Source organism: Convolutriloba macropyga, chromosome 4 (assembly GCF_964194025.1).
Source record: "Convolutriloba macropyga chromosome 4, txConMacr16.3, whole genome shotgun sequence".
NCBI classification, from domain to species: domain Eukaryota; kingdom Metazoa; phylum Xenacoelomorpha; order Acoela; family Convolutidae; genus Convolutriloba; species Convolutriloba macropyga.
Genome location: NC_134471.1, coordinates 13905887 through 13927224, shown reverse-complemented (window position 1 = coordinate 13927224; position 21338 = coordinate 13905887). Strand labels below are relative to the sequence as shown.

Sequence of the window (21338 nt, the reverse complement as noted above, 5' to 3'; positions counted from 1 at the left end):
TTCTTCATCTAATGCTGCTTCCTCAACATCCGAGGCATCTCGTCTCAATGTCGTGTCTCAAATGTTCAAGCTGTCTCCGTCATGCCATTCCTCTTTTATAGCAGTAGATGTGCCCCATTTCTCTTTGTTGCCATCATCTTGTTGACTGTCATCTGGGTGCCAGATCCCCAATTGCCGTGACCCCTCATCTATTAGTTTGAGCGTCTCTGTGTTGTCAGGGATTGAGCCGACTTCGGACTCCTTGATGATCACATCTCGAACTGCCACCACCTTGCGTATGTTGGTCACGTACACCAGGTATCCGCTGTCTCCTTCAGTGTAACTCAAAAGTTTTCCTTCCGGTGCCTTGGGTTCAAGTTTGCTGACATCTATGTCCCTCTTCCTCATGAAGACTTTGCAACTAAAAATAGATAATTTACTAATTGAGAGCTTATGTTGGATACCTCGCATCAACTCTGTCGGGCATTTTTCTTATCCTCGTCTCACAACCAAGATGCTGATTGATCCTAATTGCTGCTCCCCACATCATCCTGGGAGGACCAGAGTCAATGAGCAAGCATGTTGCCATCTCCAGCAGTGTCCTTTTGAACCTCTCAGCTAACCCGTTCTGTTGTGGCGTCCCTGGTATGGTCTTCTCCTGTAGAATGGCTGAATCTAAACAGTACATCTTGTACTGTTCTGAGAGAAACTCCTTCGCATTGTCTTGTCTCAGCTTCTTGAGAGTCCTCACACTGAGAACAAACTTCTTCAGACTGGCCAGTGCTTCTCTCTTTGCCTTAAGTAAGTCCAGAAACACAAACTTTGTGTACTGGTCTGCAAACACAAAGCAGAACCGGTACCCTGACAGTAACTCTACTCTTCAAGGTCCCATCACGTCTGTGAACAACCTCTCCAGCTTCTCTTCTGCTTGGGTCTCTGCCACTCTTGTTAGTGGAGTCTTTGTAATCTTGGCCAATGCGCACACATTGCACACATCATCGAGATCCCCCACTGTTTCTTTTGCAATTTTGACTGCATCTGCTTGATTCAAATGACGCAATCGTCTGCGCCACTTCCCTGCACTGTCAAGTTTCACGCTGTTGGAATTCATCTTGAATTCTAGAACGCTGCAGGGTAAGTAAAACAAATTGATTTCTTGTGTTAGTTTTACCCGAGTACTTTTCTGGAGTTTCATGCAGCTAATTAATTTCTCGAAAGTGAAGATATATGCCCACTCCGTGCATCTTGAGACTGATAAAAGATCTGAAGAATGGTCAGGAACACACAAAATACTTTTGAGTTCGCATTGGAAATCCCCTTTGTTTGAGGGTATGCTGATCCTCACACAGCCTCTACCCACCACCCTAGAAGCTTCTCCGTTGGGATTTCTGACCACTGATTGAATGGACACAAAGTCCAGGAACGCATCGATGTTCGTCACTATGTGGTCTGTATAACCACTGTCCACTAGCATGCCTGCTGTCATCCACTGGGTAAGAACTTTCCAGTGTTCCTCCTCTGATGAAGCCAATGTTGGACCAATTGCCACTGACTCATAATTGCCTCCATCTCTTTGTCTCTTGCATGCCCTGTCTAGGTGACCTTTCGCACCACACTTGCCGCTTTGTGCTGTCTTCTTCCTCCTTGAGTCATTTGCAAAGTGTCCATGGATCCCACACACAAAGCAGTTTCCTTTCTTGGGTCCCTTCTTGAAATCGCGATTCACTTCCAGTGCCACTGAACCACTTTGTCCCGTTTGCCTCTTTGATGTGCTCTCATGGAAGTTTTGCAGCCTTTTCCTAAACTCTGTGAAGTTCGTTACCACGTTAAAGCTTTCCTGTATAACAAAATGTTCATACCTCATTGGCAGACTATTGAGGACCAATGCGTTGAAGAGAGTCTTTGAGACTGCTTACCCTGCATCTTGTAGCCTTGTGAGCAATTCCTGCCCTCTAATGGAGATGAAAACCAAAACCTCAGAATCCTCGAGCTCTAATCGAGCAAGCTGTGCCACCAAAGTCACCACTCGGCGTCTCCACACTCTGAAATCTCTCTTGCAAAAGCTTCCAAGCCTTTTCTCAATCTCCGACGCCGTCATCTCCACACAGTCATGTCTCATCAGCATGAGGGTTGTTGGATCTAGAGTCAGTCCCAGATGGCACCACACATTGTTCCGTTTCTCCTTGATTTCTGCAACTTCCTTCTCATATGCATCCTTCAGCACCTTGTGGTTCTTCTCATCATTACTCGCCCCATTGGTGCAGGCTCATTGAGTTGCTCTTCTGTCCCATGTAGTGGTTTGTAGAGTCCCTTCGTCCGCATCATTGCCTCAAATCTTGTGCTCCAGTTTGGAAAGTCCTGTGCCTTTCTTGTGTAGGTCAGCAGCTTCACTGTCTTTTGATCCATCGTAATTTGAGCAGGCAAAGCATTTGTGAAAAAAGCTACTAAGCAGAAAAAGTTTATGACTGTCAACAACAAATTAGTTTTGTTCTAGAAATTGGTTTTATGACATACAAAATTGCTGGGCCCATAACCTGTTGGGCTTTGGGTTTTCGCAAGCGGAATACAACGCGTTTTTAAATAAGTAGGAAAATTATTTTCTCAAAATGAGAGAATAAACAAAATGATGTTTTACAGTAGAATTTAGAGATTTACAGAGATATCTGATTATTAGATCAAGATGGTGATTTAAATTTGGGGATGGAAAAAGGCTCAAAAATCAGCTGTGTATATACCCATTATCAGTGCAAGAAAGTCAAGATACAAAACTAATCTTAGCACAATGTTTTACAGTGAGGTTCGCAAGGGTTACCCAATATGGTTTGCTTCTGCAAATTTCCTAGGAATCAGTCGCATTGTGTACCATAGACGGTATGCATTTACACTTTTCTAAGAATTCGTTGGCATTTCCGGTGGTATTATAATCATTCAATACATGCTGGGAAGATTTTACGTCAAATAATCTAACACTAAGAAAAATTATCTAGATTCAGCAATCTGAACCGAATATTGATTCAAAGCACCATTTCTTGACACGATTCATCTATGTAAACTTTGTGATTAAAATAAATTTGCTCCTGTCTTGGTAATCGGGTAAGTTAAACTTTTTTTCTATTAATTCTCACTCAGTTCATGACTATAGTTTGATCGATATTCTAACATTGCGCATAGTTTTTAAATAGGTCATTTATTTTTGAAGGTATTGATAGTCCCGCTGTCCATGGCCATGCCTCTCATTCACTGTTGCCTGAAATCTGGAAACCATAAATATTATCCATTAATGGTCATTCGTCATAACGAGTTGTATTAAAAGACTGAAATGCTGAACTTGCTTATTAACAGCTAAAATTAGATGCAGTTGCAAATAATAAACAAGGAGGCTCGTTAATGTGCGTTCGCACATTAAGTTCCGACCCCGCTCATCTACAATTTTCACTTAATTGTCTACCAAGTGAGGAAGAGATAAAAAAAATTAACATATCAACATATCGTTCATCAAACTACTAAAAGAATAAAACAATCTACTCTAGAGGGCCTATGAGACCATGAGACTTGTGGCTACCATAATATGACTACCAGAACAGACTGCAATAAAAATCAAATATTTACAAATATTAATTACGGCCAAAACTCCTTGTCCATTTTTGTAAACCACCAACAACCAAATAAAAATGGTATCAGATAAAATTTATACTCAGAAGATTAACCGGCACTTTTTTGGAACGAAATATGGTATTTTCCTCAATGCGACGTGGCAACAATTCGACTAGAAATGAGCAAAAGGGGCAAAGTATATTAAAACATTGCTTTTTTTAAAAAAAGAATTAAATTCTAACTGATTAGAAACATTACGCATCAAATGAAACCATTGAGAGAGTCTTTTATACCTCAATAGAGATCGACTGAGGCCTTTCATTATCCAAGATATATCATACGACTACAAAAAGAACAACAAATACAGGCAAAATTTGCACGAAAAATTATGCACGAAAACGATGTTCCCCTATCAATTAAATAATAAGGTGATCACTAAAAACAATAAAAACCTTCGTTTGCATTTATTGCAGGTGACAAAATTTGTGCGTCAAATGACGCCCATTACTAAGATACTGCGAAAAGAAAACAAAAAAAAGGAGCAAATTTGCAAAAAAATCACGAAAATTGGTTTTTTGAAAATTGGTCGTTCCAAGAGGAAAGACCATTTGAGGAAAATAAAACCGTTATGAAAAGCAAATTGTATTTCAAAGGATAAAAGATTTGACTTTTAAATAGAGATGCTTAGCGACAATTTAACAGAAAGGAAATTGGCAGATCTCAATAATCTATCTCCTTGTTTATTAAAAACAAATATTTTCAAAATTCATAGCCAGCAAAAGCTTTCGACTAAAAGAGTAGACAGTTTGTCTTGCAACTACTCTGAAAACTAATTGCAACTGTTATTAATGAGACTAAATTATAAGACTATAAAATAACATTAAATACAAGCTGAACTAATAAGTTTCAAAAATAACTTTATGAAACCACAGTTTTGAAGCCATTAAATTTATAAGATATTAACCGCGAGAATATAACATCTTCATTTGCGTCTCCTTTGATCACCATAACATCTTTTTGAAAAACGGCTATCACAAAATGACAACAAAAGAACCACAAAAACTGAAAAGAATCTAAACTTCAGAAAATTCTTCTGAAACAAATTGTCCAAGCCCTGAAGACATCATTTTAAAAGTTTAAACAACAGAAAAATTATTGTTTAAATCAACAAAATATTAAACTGAGCTCTAAATAATGAGGTTAATTTACGAAAATGATACAACATTGTAAAATACGAAAAAAAAGGACAAAATACTCAAAACAGAACAAAAATGGATAAGTTGAATAATACTATTACACTTTTTTTTAGAAATTTATTTCGAAAGTCAAAACAATCATTTGTTATTTACCGATATCAGTTATTTAAGTTCAATTGTTTATCTATAGTTGGCCTTGAGACCTTTAATTACACAATATTTGGCATATGACAACAAAAATTAACAACAAATAACGGGCAAAAATATAAAACTCTATCAATTTCTACAAGAGAATGGTGCCGCAGCCCTTCAAGCATTATGTTATAAAAACAAAAATTAAGTTCATTTTCAAATGTTGTAAAGTTTTTTCAGTTAGATTGTTAAATATTGTGACAAATTACAAAAAAAAACAAAAACAACAGCAAAAATGGGCAATTATGGGCAACAGCAAAAATGGGCAAAATCAGAAAGTTCTGTATGAAAACTTGTAGTATCAATAGCAAGAAAACCTTCTGTTAAAACAATCTTCCACAAAGTTAGTTTTTATTCCATAAGGAGGAAAAGTTTACCTGTATTTACTGACAATAAGGAAGATTTTGACTGAAATCATATAAAAAATTTACAAATTCAAAAAATCACAGAAGTTTCCTTTAAACAAACACATTCAAAAACAAAAGAGACATTAGGTAACAACTGAATGAATAGGGGAGGTTCTCTTGCACCAGACTGCCAAAAGAATAACAATTGAAGACAAAACTCAAAAACTCAGTTAAATTTTACTAAAACTCTTTCTCAAAGCCATAAAAACCCTTTGGTTCTCTGAAAACAAACTGTATCTACATTCGGCCTCAAATTTACGTAAATCGGACCTGTCATTAACGGAGCCGTGGATAAAAATATTGTCAGTAATTAACATTAAAAGAACAAAAGCAAAATATTTTGAAAAAAGGCAGCATCAAAATAAAAACCAAAAAGTCTCTGATTCTAAGAGTCCACGATATTATCGAACCTCTCCCCAATTTTGTCGCCCGCCCAGCAAAGCGACCAAGTGTTCCAAATATTTGCGAATTAGACAAATTGTTTTGTGGAATTCTTCAAAAAAAATGTATTTTGTATAATTATCGAGTTAAATCTGCAAAAAACGGCAAAGTTTTAATTCCAGAAGAATTTCATACGGCACCTAACTGCAACTAGCGCTCTTTTTGAGATTAGGGAGCCTGTGTTAAGGTCACTAAGTCCGGCAAACTTTAACAAAGTGGACAAAAAAAGCATATTTTGTGCCATTTTTGATGAAAAAACTTTGAATTTTGAAAGTTTCATCAAAAATGTTAGCCAAAAAAACTTCAATCAAACAGTTCAGCAACGTTCTTCTATCTCTAACGGTAACAACAACACTCTTCCGTTAAAAATTAAAACTTATTTTGAATTATATTAGCGAAATTGTACCAATTTTTAGCAAAAATTACTGAAAATGTGAACAAAAACAGTCGAATGTTCACAAAATTTTAAACCTCGGTCGGCCAAAATTGACTGAACAAAAAAAACCAGTTGAGTATATAGTTCCTCCCTTCCCACTAAAGTGGGGGTCGGAACAATGAAGATGTTGATTTCGTCATTTCAGGATTTAGAAGCAGCTGTGGTCTTAATTCAGCGCCAGTGCCTTCATCAGATATCAAAATTAAAATTTATCTTTATATAACATAACATCAATTCATTGCCAGCAAAGCAAACTAAAAATGGACCCCAAAAACAAAACAACTGCTAGACCGTCATGATAGTAATAAAAAAACAACTAGTCAACAAATTCTCACAACCCAATTCAAATTATCTTGATCTCTCGAAAACGCATAGAGCAAAAACAAAGTGCGGGATTTCGGTTTTAAAAAAACAAATGGAGCAAATTAAACTTTATTCACGCGGTACAATAAACCTCCTATAGTTTTCATTTTATATCTTTTCAATCTAGTTTTAAAAAATTCGAATTTTGATAGGATAATAATGACATAATCGATGCGCAGAATGAAAACTGCCCCATGATCAAAAAATTTAATTTTAAACAACTGTAATTGAATGAAACACACGGCTTGCATAATTTTTTAAGCAAAATTTATAGGTCCTGTTGCATTTTTAATGTTATTTTCTTCTTGGTAGATTTCCGCATATCGTACTTTTCCATCAATTGAATTTGGCATGATTTTTGTTGCTCTTTAAGCCACTGAAATCTTTTGTGACCAATGTCTAAAAAGACAAATTTCAACATTATTTTACCGTTTTGTGGAAAAGAGTGGGAAAATTTCATAACCATTTAGCCCCATTTAGGTGTCATATAACATTTTCCACATGGGAAGATAGCTACGCTAAACGTGGCTACAAGTTACTTATATCTAATAAAGAGGCTTACAATTTTTAACTAGTATCCACAGATACAGGTAGCCAGTTCCACGATTTTGGACATGTGATTAGCCTACAACTTTTTTACCAAATTTTACTAGTAACTAAGTGAGACAAATTTCAAAACTTGAATTCTCGTGGCCATTACTTTGGTTACTTGCAAAACTGCTAATTTCCTTCCTAATCCCCAATTAGTATCGAGAGACACCTATCAAGCGATCTTTCGTTTTGATCTAATTGACAACATTGGTTTTAAGATACTTCAATGGTGGCAAAGGTGACGACTAGAAACTACCGACTTATGGCGAGATTACTGACTATATATATATATATATATATATATATATATATATATATATATATAATGGCGAGATTACTGACTAATATATATATATATATATATATATATATATATATATATACATATATATGTATATATATATATATATATATATATATATTAGTCAGTAATCTCGCCATAAGTCGGTAGTTTCTAGTCGTCAACTTTGCCACCGTTGAAGTATCTTAAAATCAATATATATAGATATACACACATACATTTTCTTCGTTTTCTCTTTGAGGAAGTTGGAACATATATTTTTTTCGGTAAAACACAGAACACAGAGATGAAATCTTCACGAGGAAAAAACAAAACTAGCTCGCTTTTAAAGCCCCAGAACTTGCAATTCTCAGTGTTCTATTTTATTGAAATCTTAGAAACCTCGTTTTTTGAAAATTTAAATTGGTCGGTCAACACATATGCAAAACATAATAAAAATTTGGATCTTTTCCGTTTGTGCCCCCCCCCAGTACGTTATGCGCCCCCCCCCCAGTTACAGAGCACGTGCCATTACATAGTAAATCACTATGTAAAAAAATTGCACGTGCGTCTGGGGGGTGCAAATAATATGCGCCCACTAAGCTGGGGGGGGGGGCACAAACGGAAAAGATCCACAAATTTATATAAAATGGAGCACTAGTAAATTGTAAGGAACGCCAAAGAAATTTTGATAAAATAGGAACACTTGACTAAATATTACTGTGAAGCGGTTAAATCTTTGAATTCGGTCGCAAAACTAAGCGTTTTTGAACTCTTTCTTAGTAACGTGCTATAAAACAACATAAAATTTGTAACTGGGGGTCATAAAAAACACTGGGGGGACAGAATAGATGTCGTGGTCGATAACACGGGTCAAAGAATTCAATAAGTTGAATTTTAAATTAAATTTTGAACTGAAAGTATACAAAAATTAGCTTGTATTTATAGTGGTTATCTATGCGAAAATATACAGAGAATATTTAGATTAGCTAAAAATATTTTACATGATTGGCATGTGAATAGATCTTAACTCCGAATCCCGGAGGTGATATTCTATTTTCATCAACATTTCATGAGAATCATATATGGCTTGGGTACAATCGAGTTCATTAGTTGGAGGTCGGTGGATGTTAGAATCAGGTTTCTGTTGGTGAGAGAATTTACTTCTGACTTATGATTGATAGGTCAATAAGATAATGATAGCGCCAAAACAAAATTAGAATTGAGTTTAGTTTTGTAGCCATTACTTATCGACACAGCAATAAAGTTCGTCAGGTAATTTCTTCTTTCGTTCTTTGAAACTTTAATAAAACTTCTAAGTTTCTTGATGTTTCATTGAAACCATCACATCCTCCCTCCTTTTTTAAGCAAGTTTGTGGGTATAGGTTCTCCAAATCTGTCAGGTTGTTTTCCGTTCCTGGTTGATGTTCGTGAAGGCTCTGAGGTTTCGGGTTGTTGGTGCTCTGCAGTTGATGTGGCTGCAGAAGCTTCATCTTGATGTGAAGGTCCCACATCTGTGTTCTGAGGTTGTAGTACTGATTGATATATGGTCTCTTCCACTGCTGGTTCAGTTTTCACATTGTCCTCGTCTAGTCTCGCAATTTGGTTGTCGCTCACTAGAATAGTCCGTGCTGAGTTTTCAGGCTGTATGAAAGATGTGTTCAAGCCCTTCCTGATGATGAAGGTAGCAGGAACTGTCTTTGTGTTTCGTTGGCCTTGAATAGAATGGGTTCGCACATGTCGAAATCTGCTATTGCTGGTAGTCTCACTCTGCGTCCCAACAAGAGTTCAACTGGAGTTTTGCTCCTCGTCTTTGAAGTGTTGCGATGTGTCATCAGTGCCCTCTGCAGGAATGCTCCAAATGACACATTAAGGTTGGGACTCCACGCTTGAAGTGCCCGCTTCACTGTCTCAACTGCTCTTTCAGCTAGTCCATTAGCTCTTGGATGATAGAGGGGTGATTCTATTTTCTTAGTTCCCAGTGATTCACACCACTGTTTAAGGTCACCACTTACAAATTCAGGACCATTATCAGAAACTAAAGTTTTTGGTATTCCGAATCTTGCAAAGATTTGACTAAGATATATTTTAACTGTTTCTGATGTTCTATTTCCCGCGGGGAAGGCTTCTATCCAACCAGAACCCGCGTCAACAATTACTAATATATTGCCTTGGTCCTTAACATAACCCCAGTCCATGTGGAGCCGTTCCCAAACGTCGGCTTCTGGCCACGTAGAGACTGTTTTTCCCAGGCTAGGCCTGTTCAATTGACAATTCTTACATTTACTAACAAAGTGTTGAACGTCTTGGGTAATGCCAGGCCACCAAGCTATCATTCTGACTGATGCCTCAGTTGCATTCTTTCCGGGATGTGTCTCATGCGCTTTTGCCAAAACCAAGTGTCGTAGTTTGGGTGGAATGAAAGGAACAACACCTCTGAAGATGATTCCATTATGTAAAGTAAGTGCATCTTTCTTTTGTTCGAATCCTTTTTCCGCTTCTGAACATTGTTTTCAATTGCCGCTTTAGATTCGTTTCATTATGTCCTGGAAGAGTCTGTTTGTTCCAAGTTCAGTTTTGATTTCTGCTTGGGTCACCAAATCACTCTGAGCGAAGTAGATGTTATTGATTGCGAAGCACACTCGATCGTTGTCGGATTCGTCTTCGTCAAAATCCATTCTGCTCAAAGCATCTGCATGGGGTATCTGCTCCCCTGGTGTGTACTTCAACTCATAGTCGAAGCCCATTAGAGCTATTGTGATTCTCGCTGATGCTGTCTTCGGGATCTCCTCGTCTGGTGCAAAGAGATATTTGAGTGGTTTGTGGTCAGTCTGTAGGGTAAATCGTCTTCCAAGAAGGAATTGCTTCAATCTTGTGACCACAAAGACATTTGCCAGTGCTTCCCGCTCTATGTTCGAGTAGTTTTGCTCCGCTGGAGTCAATTTTCTCGATACATATATGACTGGATGTCCTTCTTGCGAAAGAACCCTGCCAATGGCTTTTTCAGAGGCGTCAGTAGTAACTGTTGCTTCTTTTTGTAGACTATATGGCTGTACTAGTGGGTTAGCACATAATTCATTTTTTATGTCCTCAAAGGCTTTTTGTTGCATTTTGCCCCATGAGAAATCGCTATTTCTCATGTTATTTAAGGGTAGCATTTTTGTTGCAAAATCAGGAATCATTCTTCCGTAAAAATTAGCTAGCCCAACAAGCGATTCGAGTTGTTTATTGTTAGTTGGTGCTTTTGCAATTTCTATTTTTTCAACATGTTTGGGATCTGGTGCTATTCCCTCCTTTGAAATGGAGTATCCCAAAAAACTAACGCTATCGACTGGTTTTGAGTTAGATTTTTTCTCATTAATAGTAAAAAGTTTCTCACGTAGTCGACTCTTGACTGCAAGCATTCTCTTGTCGAACTGCTCCTTGGTAGTTCCATACACCAATACATCGTCTTGAAAGATCACAACACCTTTGATTCCTTTGAGTGTTGATGCTATGCAATTCTGGAAGATTGAAGAAGAGTTTTTCAATCCCTGAGGTAGTCGGCACATCTTGAACAGTCCCTGAGATGTGTTGATTGTGCATATATCTTTTGCTTCTTCGTCAAGTTCAATTTGATAGTAGGCATCTGAGAGGTCAATTTTGCCAAAGTATGAAGCCCCATGTAGGTTATGGAAAATCGTCTCCATGTCTGGTATTGGGTAGTCCTCATCCATGACCTTTCCATTGATGTGCACTTTCAAATCCACGCAAAGTCTCAGTTCTCCACTCTTTTTTCTCTGCCACACCACTGGAGATGCATTAGTGACTCCTCCTGGCTGTACCGGTTCAAGGATGCCTTGTCTGACCATTTGTTCCAGCTTCTCTGTGACCTTGTCTTGAAGAGGTAGAGGTATTTTTCTGGCTTTGCAGAACATTGGCTGTGTTCCTGGTATCAACTTCACATGAGCTTTGTAACCCTTCACAGCAGGTAGGTGCTCGGCTGTTATGTTGTTCACGCCGTGCTTGGGTAGAAGGTCTCTACCAAGTAGTCCAAATTCTTTATCAGACTGCACAACTGCAAGTTGTTTTTGAGTGAGCCTGCTTCCTTTCCACTCAACGTCACAAGTAAGTGACCCCAGAAGCGTTAATTGATGACCATCATAAGCTTCGAGATGTCTTATCTTACCATCCAACTGAGGTTTACCAAGCTCAGTCCATATTTTTGATGATATCACTGTGCTATCTGCACCTGTGTCTACCTGCATTTTTACTTTGCAGTTATTTATTGAGATGTATTCCCATGTCACAGAAATGCTAAAGATTTGTTCTTTAGTATAAAACATTCCCATCTCCGATGCTGGAGATGCTTGCTCTGAAGAAACATTTTCTTCTTCGCAAAAGTTATTCTGTTTATTGTACTTACCTGAATTTGGTTGGGTTTGCTTCTACACATTTTTGAGAAGTGTCCCACCTTTTCACAGGTGTTGCATTTCTTACTTAGCGCTGGACAAGGTCTACTAGAGTGTGGCTTACCTCCACACCTAGTGCACATGTTGCAGTTTCTATTAGCCGTAATTTTTTCATTTGGTTTTCGAAAGGTCTCTTTGAAGTTGAACCCAACTTCTTCTTTCACCGTAAAGGGCTTATTACCTGATGAAGAACTTGCAAAAGCCATTGCTTGACTTCTGAACTGTAAGCTCTCGGTCATTTCAGTAACCGACATTGCTGGTTTTGCTTTAATACCGTCTAGTAGTCTAAGTTTTGCTTCAGGGTCCCTCAAACCTGAGATAAACTTTATTTTTACCAACTCCTCTTCGGGGTTGGCCACTGTTTTCAATTTTTCGAAGTCACAATAGCGTACTTCTTCTCTAAGACGTGCTAGGAAGTCGTCGTCTGACTCCCCTACACCTTGTATAACGGACAGAAATTTAGCCTTTTCTGCCGTTACTACTCTCTCTTTAGGAGAAATATAGTTTTGAATCGCCAATCTGATGTCTTTATACGGAGTGTCTATTAAATTCCTAGGACTCATTAAGCTCCTAAGTTTAATAATTGCATCCTGCCCGCACATACTAAGAAAGAGATTGGTTACCTGTATGTCCTGTACAGTACCATCGGTGTTGACCTTGTCCTCTTTCTTCTCTGCGCGACATTTCGCCACAAAAGACATAATCCACGCAGTAGCTGATTCTGCATTCTGTAGATCCAAAATTTGTCTGTCTGTAGCTGGTCTGGACACCATTGTCGTGGTCGATAACACGGGTCAAAGAATTCAATAAGTTGAATTTTAAATTAAATTTTGAACTGAAAATATACAAAAATTAGCTTGTATTTATAGTGGTTATCTATGCGAAAATATACAGAGAAAATTTAGATTAGCTAAAAATATTTTACATGATTGGCATGTGAATAGATCTTAACTCCGAATCCCTGAGGTCATATTCTATTTTCATCAACATTTCATGAGAATCATATATGGCTTGGGTACAATCGAGTTCATTAGTTGGAGGTCGGTGGATGTTAGAATCAGGTTTCTGTTGGTGGGAGAATTTACTTCTGACATATGATTGATAGGTCAATAAGATAATGATAGCGCCAAAACAAAATTAGAATTGAGTTTAGTTTTGTAGCCATTACTTATCGACACAGCAATAAAGTTCGTCAGGTAAGTTCTTCTTTCGTTCTTTGAAACTTTAATAAAACTTCTAAGTTTCTTGATGTTTCATTGAAACCATCACAATAGATCCAAAAATTTTTAACTCATTGATTTGAATCCCCCATATGAGGGTGGTATTTTTTGGATCTTTTCCGTTTGTGCCCTCCCAGCTTAGTGGGTGTATATTATTTGCACCCGCGACGCACGTGCTAAATTTGAGCATAATGATAACTATGCTTAGTGATTACTATGCTTAGTGATACTATGCATAATGATTAGTTCTATATAATGAAACGTGCTCTCTACCTGGGGGTGCATAACGTACTGTTGGAACAAATGGAATAGATCCTATTTTTAAGCACATGTGAACAATTTTCGGGTCTTTCCCATTATAGCCCCTCCCCCAGCTTAGTGGCCAGATAACCTATAGCCCCCCAAACATGTTAATTATACCGTAATGGGGGGGGCTATAATTTCATGGGGGGCTATAATGGGAAAGACCTCAAATTTCCAATACTAACAGCTTTTCTTGCAGCATAGATTTAAAATGATTTTTTTTGTTTTAACCCCCTCCCTTCTTACACTTGTTTATCAATTCATGCTATCCCCTCTATGTTCGCTTGTCTGCGTGGTGTATGTGTGGCATGACTATTATGTCTGCGTGTATCCACACATGTGCGTGTTTGTGTGCGTGTTTGTGTTTGTGTGTGTGTGTTTGTATATGTATGAGTCCGTGATAAATTTTCATTATTTTCGTGTTCAATTTCGTGTTTATATATTTGACAAGTCTATTTGACTTCTGATTTATGAAAATGCAGCAACTCCTGTTTTGGGGAATGGGGTTTTCTTTTCACGTTGGCGGTAACCCAAGTTGGCGGGATCTCTTGTGTTCACGTGCGACTTCTGACGCTTGACTTCGTGAAATTGTTCTCAGCTAATCGAATTGTTGGACAATAAAAGTGAGTTTTTCAAGCGTGAGACAAAGTTGACAAAATTTTGGACAAATTTCTCAACCTTAAACTACGAATACATAACCTTGACAAAGAAAATTTTGCGATTTGACATGGATTCATTCAAGAAGATAGATTTGAGGTAACATTCGTTAAATAGTTCAATCGTCTATGTAATGCTCAATAGGTTAGCTGACCCAGAACCACGAGAGGTGGAGCAGCGGGAAGGTTCAAAAAACATGATTGTGCCCTAATCATGTACAGCTATAGCTATCCATAACCCATAACGCGTTAAATGCCGCTTATATAGTAAGTCCCATAAAGTTCGAAAAACTCGCAAACGAAGCGAACGTTCGAAAAACTCTGAGCCATGCTAATGAGCATCTTTTGGCCAGATATCTGCATGTTTTAAAATTGAACTTTGACCTTTCAAACGTTCGATAGCGTCTCGCTAATTACTATAAGTGTCTCGCTAAGTGTCTGTCTCATAACGTTGGAATACTCGAAGGTTCGAAAACGTCAAACGTGCAATTGAGCAAGCAAATGAAAAATGTATGCAGCGCTCTTCTTGAAAAGTTCATTTGTGGGACACGCTTGAAAAGTAAATTTATGGGACACGCTATAAAACCTTCAATTTTTCAGCAATCATTTTGCAAATGACGTGACTGACGATCATGTAACTACGACTGGGATTGAAATTGAAAGAACACGAGACGGAAAGGGAAAGCCAGCACCAGTTAAGAAACACGTGTCGTGGGACCCAAATCTTGAGAGCCAGTGGAAGAAGCAGGAGGAAGCTCTTGTCCAGGTGGGTACCTTTGCATGGATGTACATTTGGGTTTTGGATAATGGGTAACAAGACCCAATTAAGAGGGGGAACGTATCTGGGAATTTGCTGCGAGTCGAAAACTGACGTTAAGGGGTCAAAGTAAGAATTTTTTAGCTCTTTGAACACGTGGCGCGTGATCGGGTGTTAATAGACTGCGCACTTGGAGTGTACCTACCCTACAGAAACGGACTGAGCAGGGCAGATTGGAAGTTCTGTAAACTCATGTTCCACAAGTCTCAGGACCCTGAGTACCTGTGGAAATACGATAAGGAGCATCAAAGATCTGTCAAGGAGCAAGGCGCGATTGTGGCTGGGATTAACAGTACAGATTCTGTACTGAATCTGATCTACGATGCCATCAGTGAAAGGAAAAAAATTGATAGCAAAAACAAAAAAAAGTGGAACAACTGCACTTGCATACCTTAACCAAACCATTGAGGTCATTTGATTCACTTTTATTGCTACTGTTTAAGTAACGAGTGGAGATAAACGAATCAATATTTGGATTTACCGATAAATTTTAGATAAAAAAAGTGAAAATGGTAAAAAAAAAAAAGTGGGAAAAGATTGCTATCAAATTCTTGCAATATAGAGATGTAAAGTTCAAGCTACCAGAATGTCAGTCTATATCTCCGGACAGACCTACATCTACTTGCTCAACATCTTGCCTCTGGAGCTGAGGAAGAATCTCAAAGAGCCACAGGTTCCGCTGTCGCCAGAGTTTCTGAAGGAGTTTTCGGCACTCGTGAACAAAGATTTGAGTTGTAATCAATTTTGAATAAATTTTAGATACATTTTTGTTTTCATATCACGTGTATCCAACTAGATCGAGGTCATCACGTACTCGAATTTTGCCATTTTCATAATTCTAAAATCTTAGATGGCAGTACAATGTCTTCCTGCAGACCAGACGTTAAATAGTTTTCAAAAAAGTGTACGGATCCTCGATTTCTGTCCGTCACCCCCTCACCCGGCCGCGCTGCGCTCCACTAACGGCTCTTCTATTAAGCTAAAGCTAGCCCCACTGAACCGTAGCTAGCTACCGACGGTGTCAATCGCTCAGCGGTCGCTTGAGAGCAAATCGCCCGACGTTATGTTTAACGTTTCCGAACGCTCTCATTAGAAATGGGTAATCTATTGTGGTTCTGAAATTGGATATCCCAAGCAAATAATTCAATCAAATATGCTTTATAGAAGCTCTCTTTGCACACCCAACGTCTTGGTAATTTGTGTTAACCTTTATATAGATAAATATAAATTGCGACGATATGAGCTCAATTTTGCCCAAATGTGACGTAGAAGCTTTTATGTCCTCGGTGAAGCATAACGAATCAGATCTCTCAAAACTGCGTATTAAAGGGTTAAATCGAACACACTAGCATGTTGAAATGTTTGATAATCAATCAAAAGATAATGGGTTGCTTGGATTGAAGCAAATAAAAAATCAAACTACCAAGCTAATAAAGAACAACCAATCGAAAAAAGTAAACATCAAACTTTCAACCTTTGGCTGAAAGTCATTGAAACTGATAACAAATTAACCGTTAGTGCCAGAACAGCAGTTTATATCTAGAATTTGAGTTATGATAAATTCAAATTAGTTTAGTTAAACATCTCAAGAAAGCAACATTAAATTGAATAATTCTGATAGGGGACTTCAATCGATTTTTTTCAAGAAACCTCTCTCCTTTGGATCTATTCTATTTCGGGGCCCCAGCTTAGTGGGATTATATATTTTATGATCCCCAGGCCCACGTGCAATATGTTTAGATAGTAAAGGGGGGTCCTAAAAACACAAGGCCGAAACAGAATAAATCTGAAATTTAAGTACAGTTTTGATAATGCGAAAGACAGTTGGAACAAGTTCCAGAATTTCGTACTTTTTTATAATCTTCAATAATGTAAATTTAAAGTTATAACAACAACAAAAACGTTTGGTTAAATATTTACATTTTCAAAATCGGCTCGTAAATATATGAATAGTTTGGTCTTTAGGAGTTTTTGAAGTATAAAGACCAAACTATTCATATATTTATTAGGCGATTTTGAAAATGTAAATATTTAACCAAACGTTTGTTGTGACACAAATTGCATGAACGAATGAACAAAAAGTGTCTGTGACGTCATATGGTCGTAACAAAAATCATGACCATAAAAAACCAAGAGAAGGCCAATAATCGCCACAGCTATCGCTGTGCGGCTATTAAAAAACTAAAAATAAATTTAAAGGAAAAACTAAGCATCGAAATAGTCAAACTGCTTGAACGTGTTCCAATAGATAGACAGGTAAGTTCCAGAATTTAGTACTTTTTCAATCTTTAAAAATGTAAATTCAAAATTCTGGAACTTACCTGTCTATCTATTGGAACACGTTCATGCAGTTTGACTATTTCGATGCTTAGTTTTTCCTTTAAATTTATTTTTAGTTTTTTAATAGCCGCACAGCGATAGCTGTGGCGATTATTGGCCTTCTCTTGGTTTTTTTTGGTCATGATTTTTGTTACGACCATATGACGTCACAGACACTTTTTGTTTTTTCGTTCATGCAATTTGTGTGACGTTCTTGCATGTGTGACGTCATTTTTCACTCTTAGTGGAGCGAGTTTTTTTTGTTCATGCGCGTGATTAAATTTTTGGTCACACTTGACTTACCTCACTCTCAAAAATGACTTCCTCAATTTGAAAATGACTTTTATTTACTTTAAATCAAGGAGATAAGGTCAAATGGGTGTGTGTCATTCTAAATGAAGGTTATTTGAGATCAGCAAATAGAGGCAGCAATAACTTATACAGATTTTTAATCAAAATATAACAGATCAGCCTTCAATGAAAAGAAGAATTTTTTTGGTCTGTCTTTTTTACTGTTTTTTTTCAGACTGCCGATCTACGAATCTATTGCGGCTATTTTCTGGCAATCTACCAGCTATGTTTTCTTTTCGGATTTCAATTGGTAAATTATTCCACTTTCTAGAAAAATTTCTGATCAGTGACCTGTCACTCCATTTGGATTGGCACTTATTCTTTGATTTCCCGACTGCTCTCTTTATATTGTGAGAGGAGGTTAAAAAATTTAAGAAGACAAACTTTTTAAATGAAAAGCTCTGCTGGTAAAGTTTTTGCGGGGGTGGCAAAGCTTTATTCCCCAGTTTATTAGTCGATTAACTCTCTGATTAACTCTCAATTTTTGTGTAAATTGCACTTTCATGTCTAGACTTTAATTCGTTCATCTCCAGACTACTGTGAGTTTACGAGACTTTCGTGAGCTCATCAGACTTTCGTGAGTTGATGTACAGACTTCCGTGCATTCATGTTTAGATTTTTGTATGTGCACCATACGATTGTACATTCCCCAGACTCTCGTTCATTCATCAGATTTCATGTCCAGACCTTTGTGTGGAGACTTTTTGCGTTTGGTCTTTTTAGGATATTTCGGTTGTGTTCAATTTTGGAAATCGTTTTTCAATCGGGTTAAGAAAATGTTGAAATTGAACATAAATTGGTGTAGAGTATCCTCAGTGTACCTGGTCTGAAAAAAAAACAAATTTTTAGGAATCTATTCTGTCCCCCCCCCCCCCCCCCCCCCCCTGTTTTTAATACCCCCAGTTACAAATTGTATGTTATATAGCACGTTGCTATGTAAGAAAATAGCACGTGCGCCTGGGGCCATAAAAAATCTATGCTCACTAAGCTGGGGGGGGGGCAGAATAGATCCATTTTTAGTGTATAGCTTGCCTAAGAAAGAAAGTTAGTTTGTCATAAGCAACCTTAGACTTTTTCGCATTAATAGTTTTAACGGAACTAAAAGTTGTTCCCGAACGCAGTATGGGGTACCTATACTTAATGTAATTGGCATTCACCAGACTTTCGCGCGTTCGTTTTCTGCCTGGACATATTTGCCTCCGTCTGGGACCTCAACCTGGGTGTTGCCCTTTTCCAAGCTTAGGCGCATAACTCTTAATCCTAGCTCCCGAAATCCTAACTCAAGATCACCCAGGGGGGGGGGGGAACGATTTTGCCATCGATCATTGCAATAATTAATCATCATTGCAATAATTGGCACATGCTTAATTGGCTTCTATCGTTGTCAATCCAAATGACAATGAAGAAAAAATGCAATTAAAGAATGATTACATTTCGCTCGATATTTCGAACAGACGTCATTGACGGGCTTCAAATTGAGCATAAGATTTCACACAATGAGCGAGTTATTAGTGGAAATGCTTCAAAATTTTCCACAATTAAAGACTGCTTTCCTTTCCGTATGAAGTTAATTTAATAATATGAAGAGTAGTTTGGATTGTCACTAAATGCTTGAGTTGCAGTTACTGCTCAGTGGTTGTATTTTTAAACCATCTGAAAAAGTTTTACAGATTATCAAGTTTGTCAGTTTTGTGAAGTTACTCGGAAAATCAACTTGTAAGAAGCCTTTCAAGGATTTAGAGAGACATCATTAGTCAATAAAAGAAAAGAGGGAAAAGTAACTGTGCGACATAACGCTGCTTCCTCGATAACTATTGCGCTTATTTTCTTAACTAGTTAGATAGACTAAAGCTTACCTGCCGCTTCTACATAACATTTTAAAGCAATAATTAAACAATAGACATTTTTTGGCGTCTTTTATCCTACTTCCCTGAAAACTATTTTTTGTTGGTAGGTAGCCAAGTTCGAATGTTTCACAATTTTCCGCAAAATACCAAAAATTGAAAATCTTTTTTGGAGGCAGAAAGTGAGCTAAAACAAATCCTGCCAAAGAAAATTGGTGAGAAAACTAAGGAAAAATAGGTACGCTTATAACTATTACAAAAGAGTTGTTGGCAAATCCAAACCCGTAAAAATAAACTAAAAAATATCTAAGATCAATGGTTGGCCTCAACAGGTGAAGGTAGACATAAAAAACCATCAAAGAAGAAAAAGTTACAGAAGATCAAATTCCAGAGCAATTTTAAAAAAAGAGAAAAAAACGATAAACTTAGGAAACTTTTTTAAATTCAAGAAATAAAAGGTTAAATTTTAATTTAAAAAAGTGAATTGGAAAATCTTTTAGAAAACATTTTTTTATGAAAACCACTACTTGTACCTGGCCAAGGACTTCAGTCTCTATGAAACAGGAGAACCATATTTATTAACAGTGAAAACCGCTGAAAGAATAAACTGAAAATTTTGAGATGAGAGTCACAAACATTAAAAAAAATGGAGATACTTTGTCCAATATTCCAAAAAAAACAATCATACAAACTATACCCAGAAATCGTTGATCCAATTGGTTTACATTTTATTGAAACAAAAAAGATCTTATTGTCCCGACCCACTTTAGTGGTGGGAGAAACTATATACTCTAACGGGTTCCGCCAATTTTCGCCAATCGATATATTCATCGCATAAGGTTGTGAGTGGTATCATTACAAAGCCCCTCCAGCGTAGGATATACAAATATTTTTCTTTGAATCTCTTTTGTTCCACTCAGTGATTGAGGTTTATATTTTTGATAACATTTAACTGATTTCAGTTGTTTTTGTTCACATTTTCCGTATATTTGCTTAAAAACAGGATAAAATTGTTAGCAACAATAATAACAAAGTGTTTTCGTTTATCGCTGCGAAGCTACAAGCTGAGCGTATCTGACTTGCGGTGTTCGTGGCTTTTTACAGTCCAAAGTATTTGGATTGTATTGGTCTGCTCTTTTTCTAAGATCTTTTCACACCAATTTCGGCTTTTCTCAGGTCAGTGAGAAGTCTAATTAGAGTGCTGATTTTAAACAGGCTCGAGAAGGTAGGAGAGCGTGAAGGCAAGCGCGTTTGAAGCAAAACTTGAAGCCTTCACAATGGAGTCTGAAAAAGTTCTTTGAATAATTTTTCGTTTCCTGAATGCCAGTTTTTGTTCAAATGAAGCAATATGTTTTCTGTTTTCAGTCTTTCTTCTATTCAATGCTATTAATATAATACATATGTGTTCTAACTGCACTTATATGCAATTGCTTGAAATTGCTAACGTTCAGCGAATGCTTTTTGTTACTTCAACACTATTTGTCAAATAGTTGTCGAATAGTTGTCATTTGTTTTTGTTTGTTTTAAATAACTTTGGATTTTTGTCGCTTTTGTTATTTTTGTAGTCTGATCAATTAGCATCAATAATGACAGGTGTCATTGGTTGTTAATTATGCAGAAAATTCCTATGTTGAAAAAAAGACTAGGTTCTTGGCTGGTGATTTTCTTGCATTTGTCATTATTTACTCTCAAAAATTTTTATGAATTTTTGAGTTTTGCGAGTATTTGTTGAAATTTTTTGTTGTCCTATCATTTAAAAACGTTAAAGAAAGGCTTCATAGGCTGCTATTAGGAAGTTTTTTAATCAGTTGAATTGTTTTAATTCAAAGCTAATGACTTTGACACTAGTTTTTGAGTTTTATTATTTTAACAATATCTTTATTTAAAAAAAAAGAGAT

General features: G+C 37.1%; 1 protein-coding gene across 1 annotated transcript; it reads left to right on the top strand.

The window, feature by feature from the left end:
- The first annotated feature begins 14026 nt into the window (after window positions 1-14026).
- On the top strand, window positions 14027-15691 carry LOC142338270 (uncharacterized). The gene is made up of 4 exons (XM_075387946.1): window positions 14027-14209; window positions 14710-14875; window positions 15011-15264; window positions 15489-15691. Exons 1-4 carry the CDS (start codon window positions 14181-14183, stop codon window positions 15574-15576), a joined length of 537 nt encoding a protein of 178 aa, XP_075244061.1. The 5' UTR covers window positions 14027-14180; the 3' UTR covers window positions 15577-15691.
- The last annotated feature ends 5647 nt before the right edge of the window (window positions 15692-21338 follow it).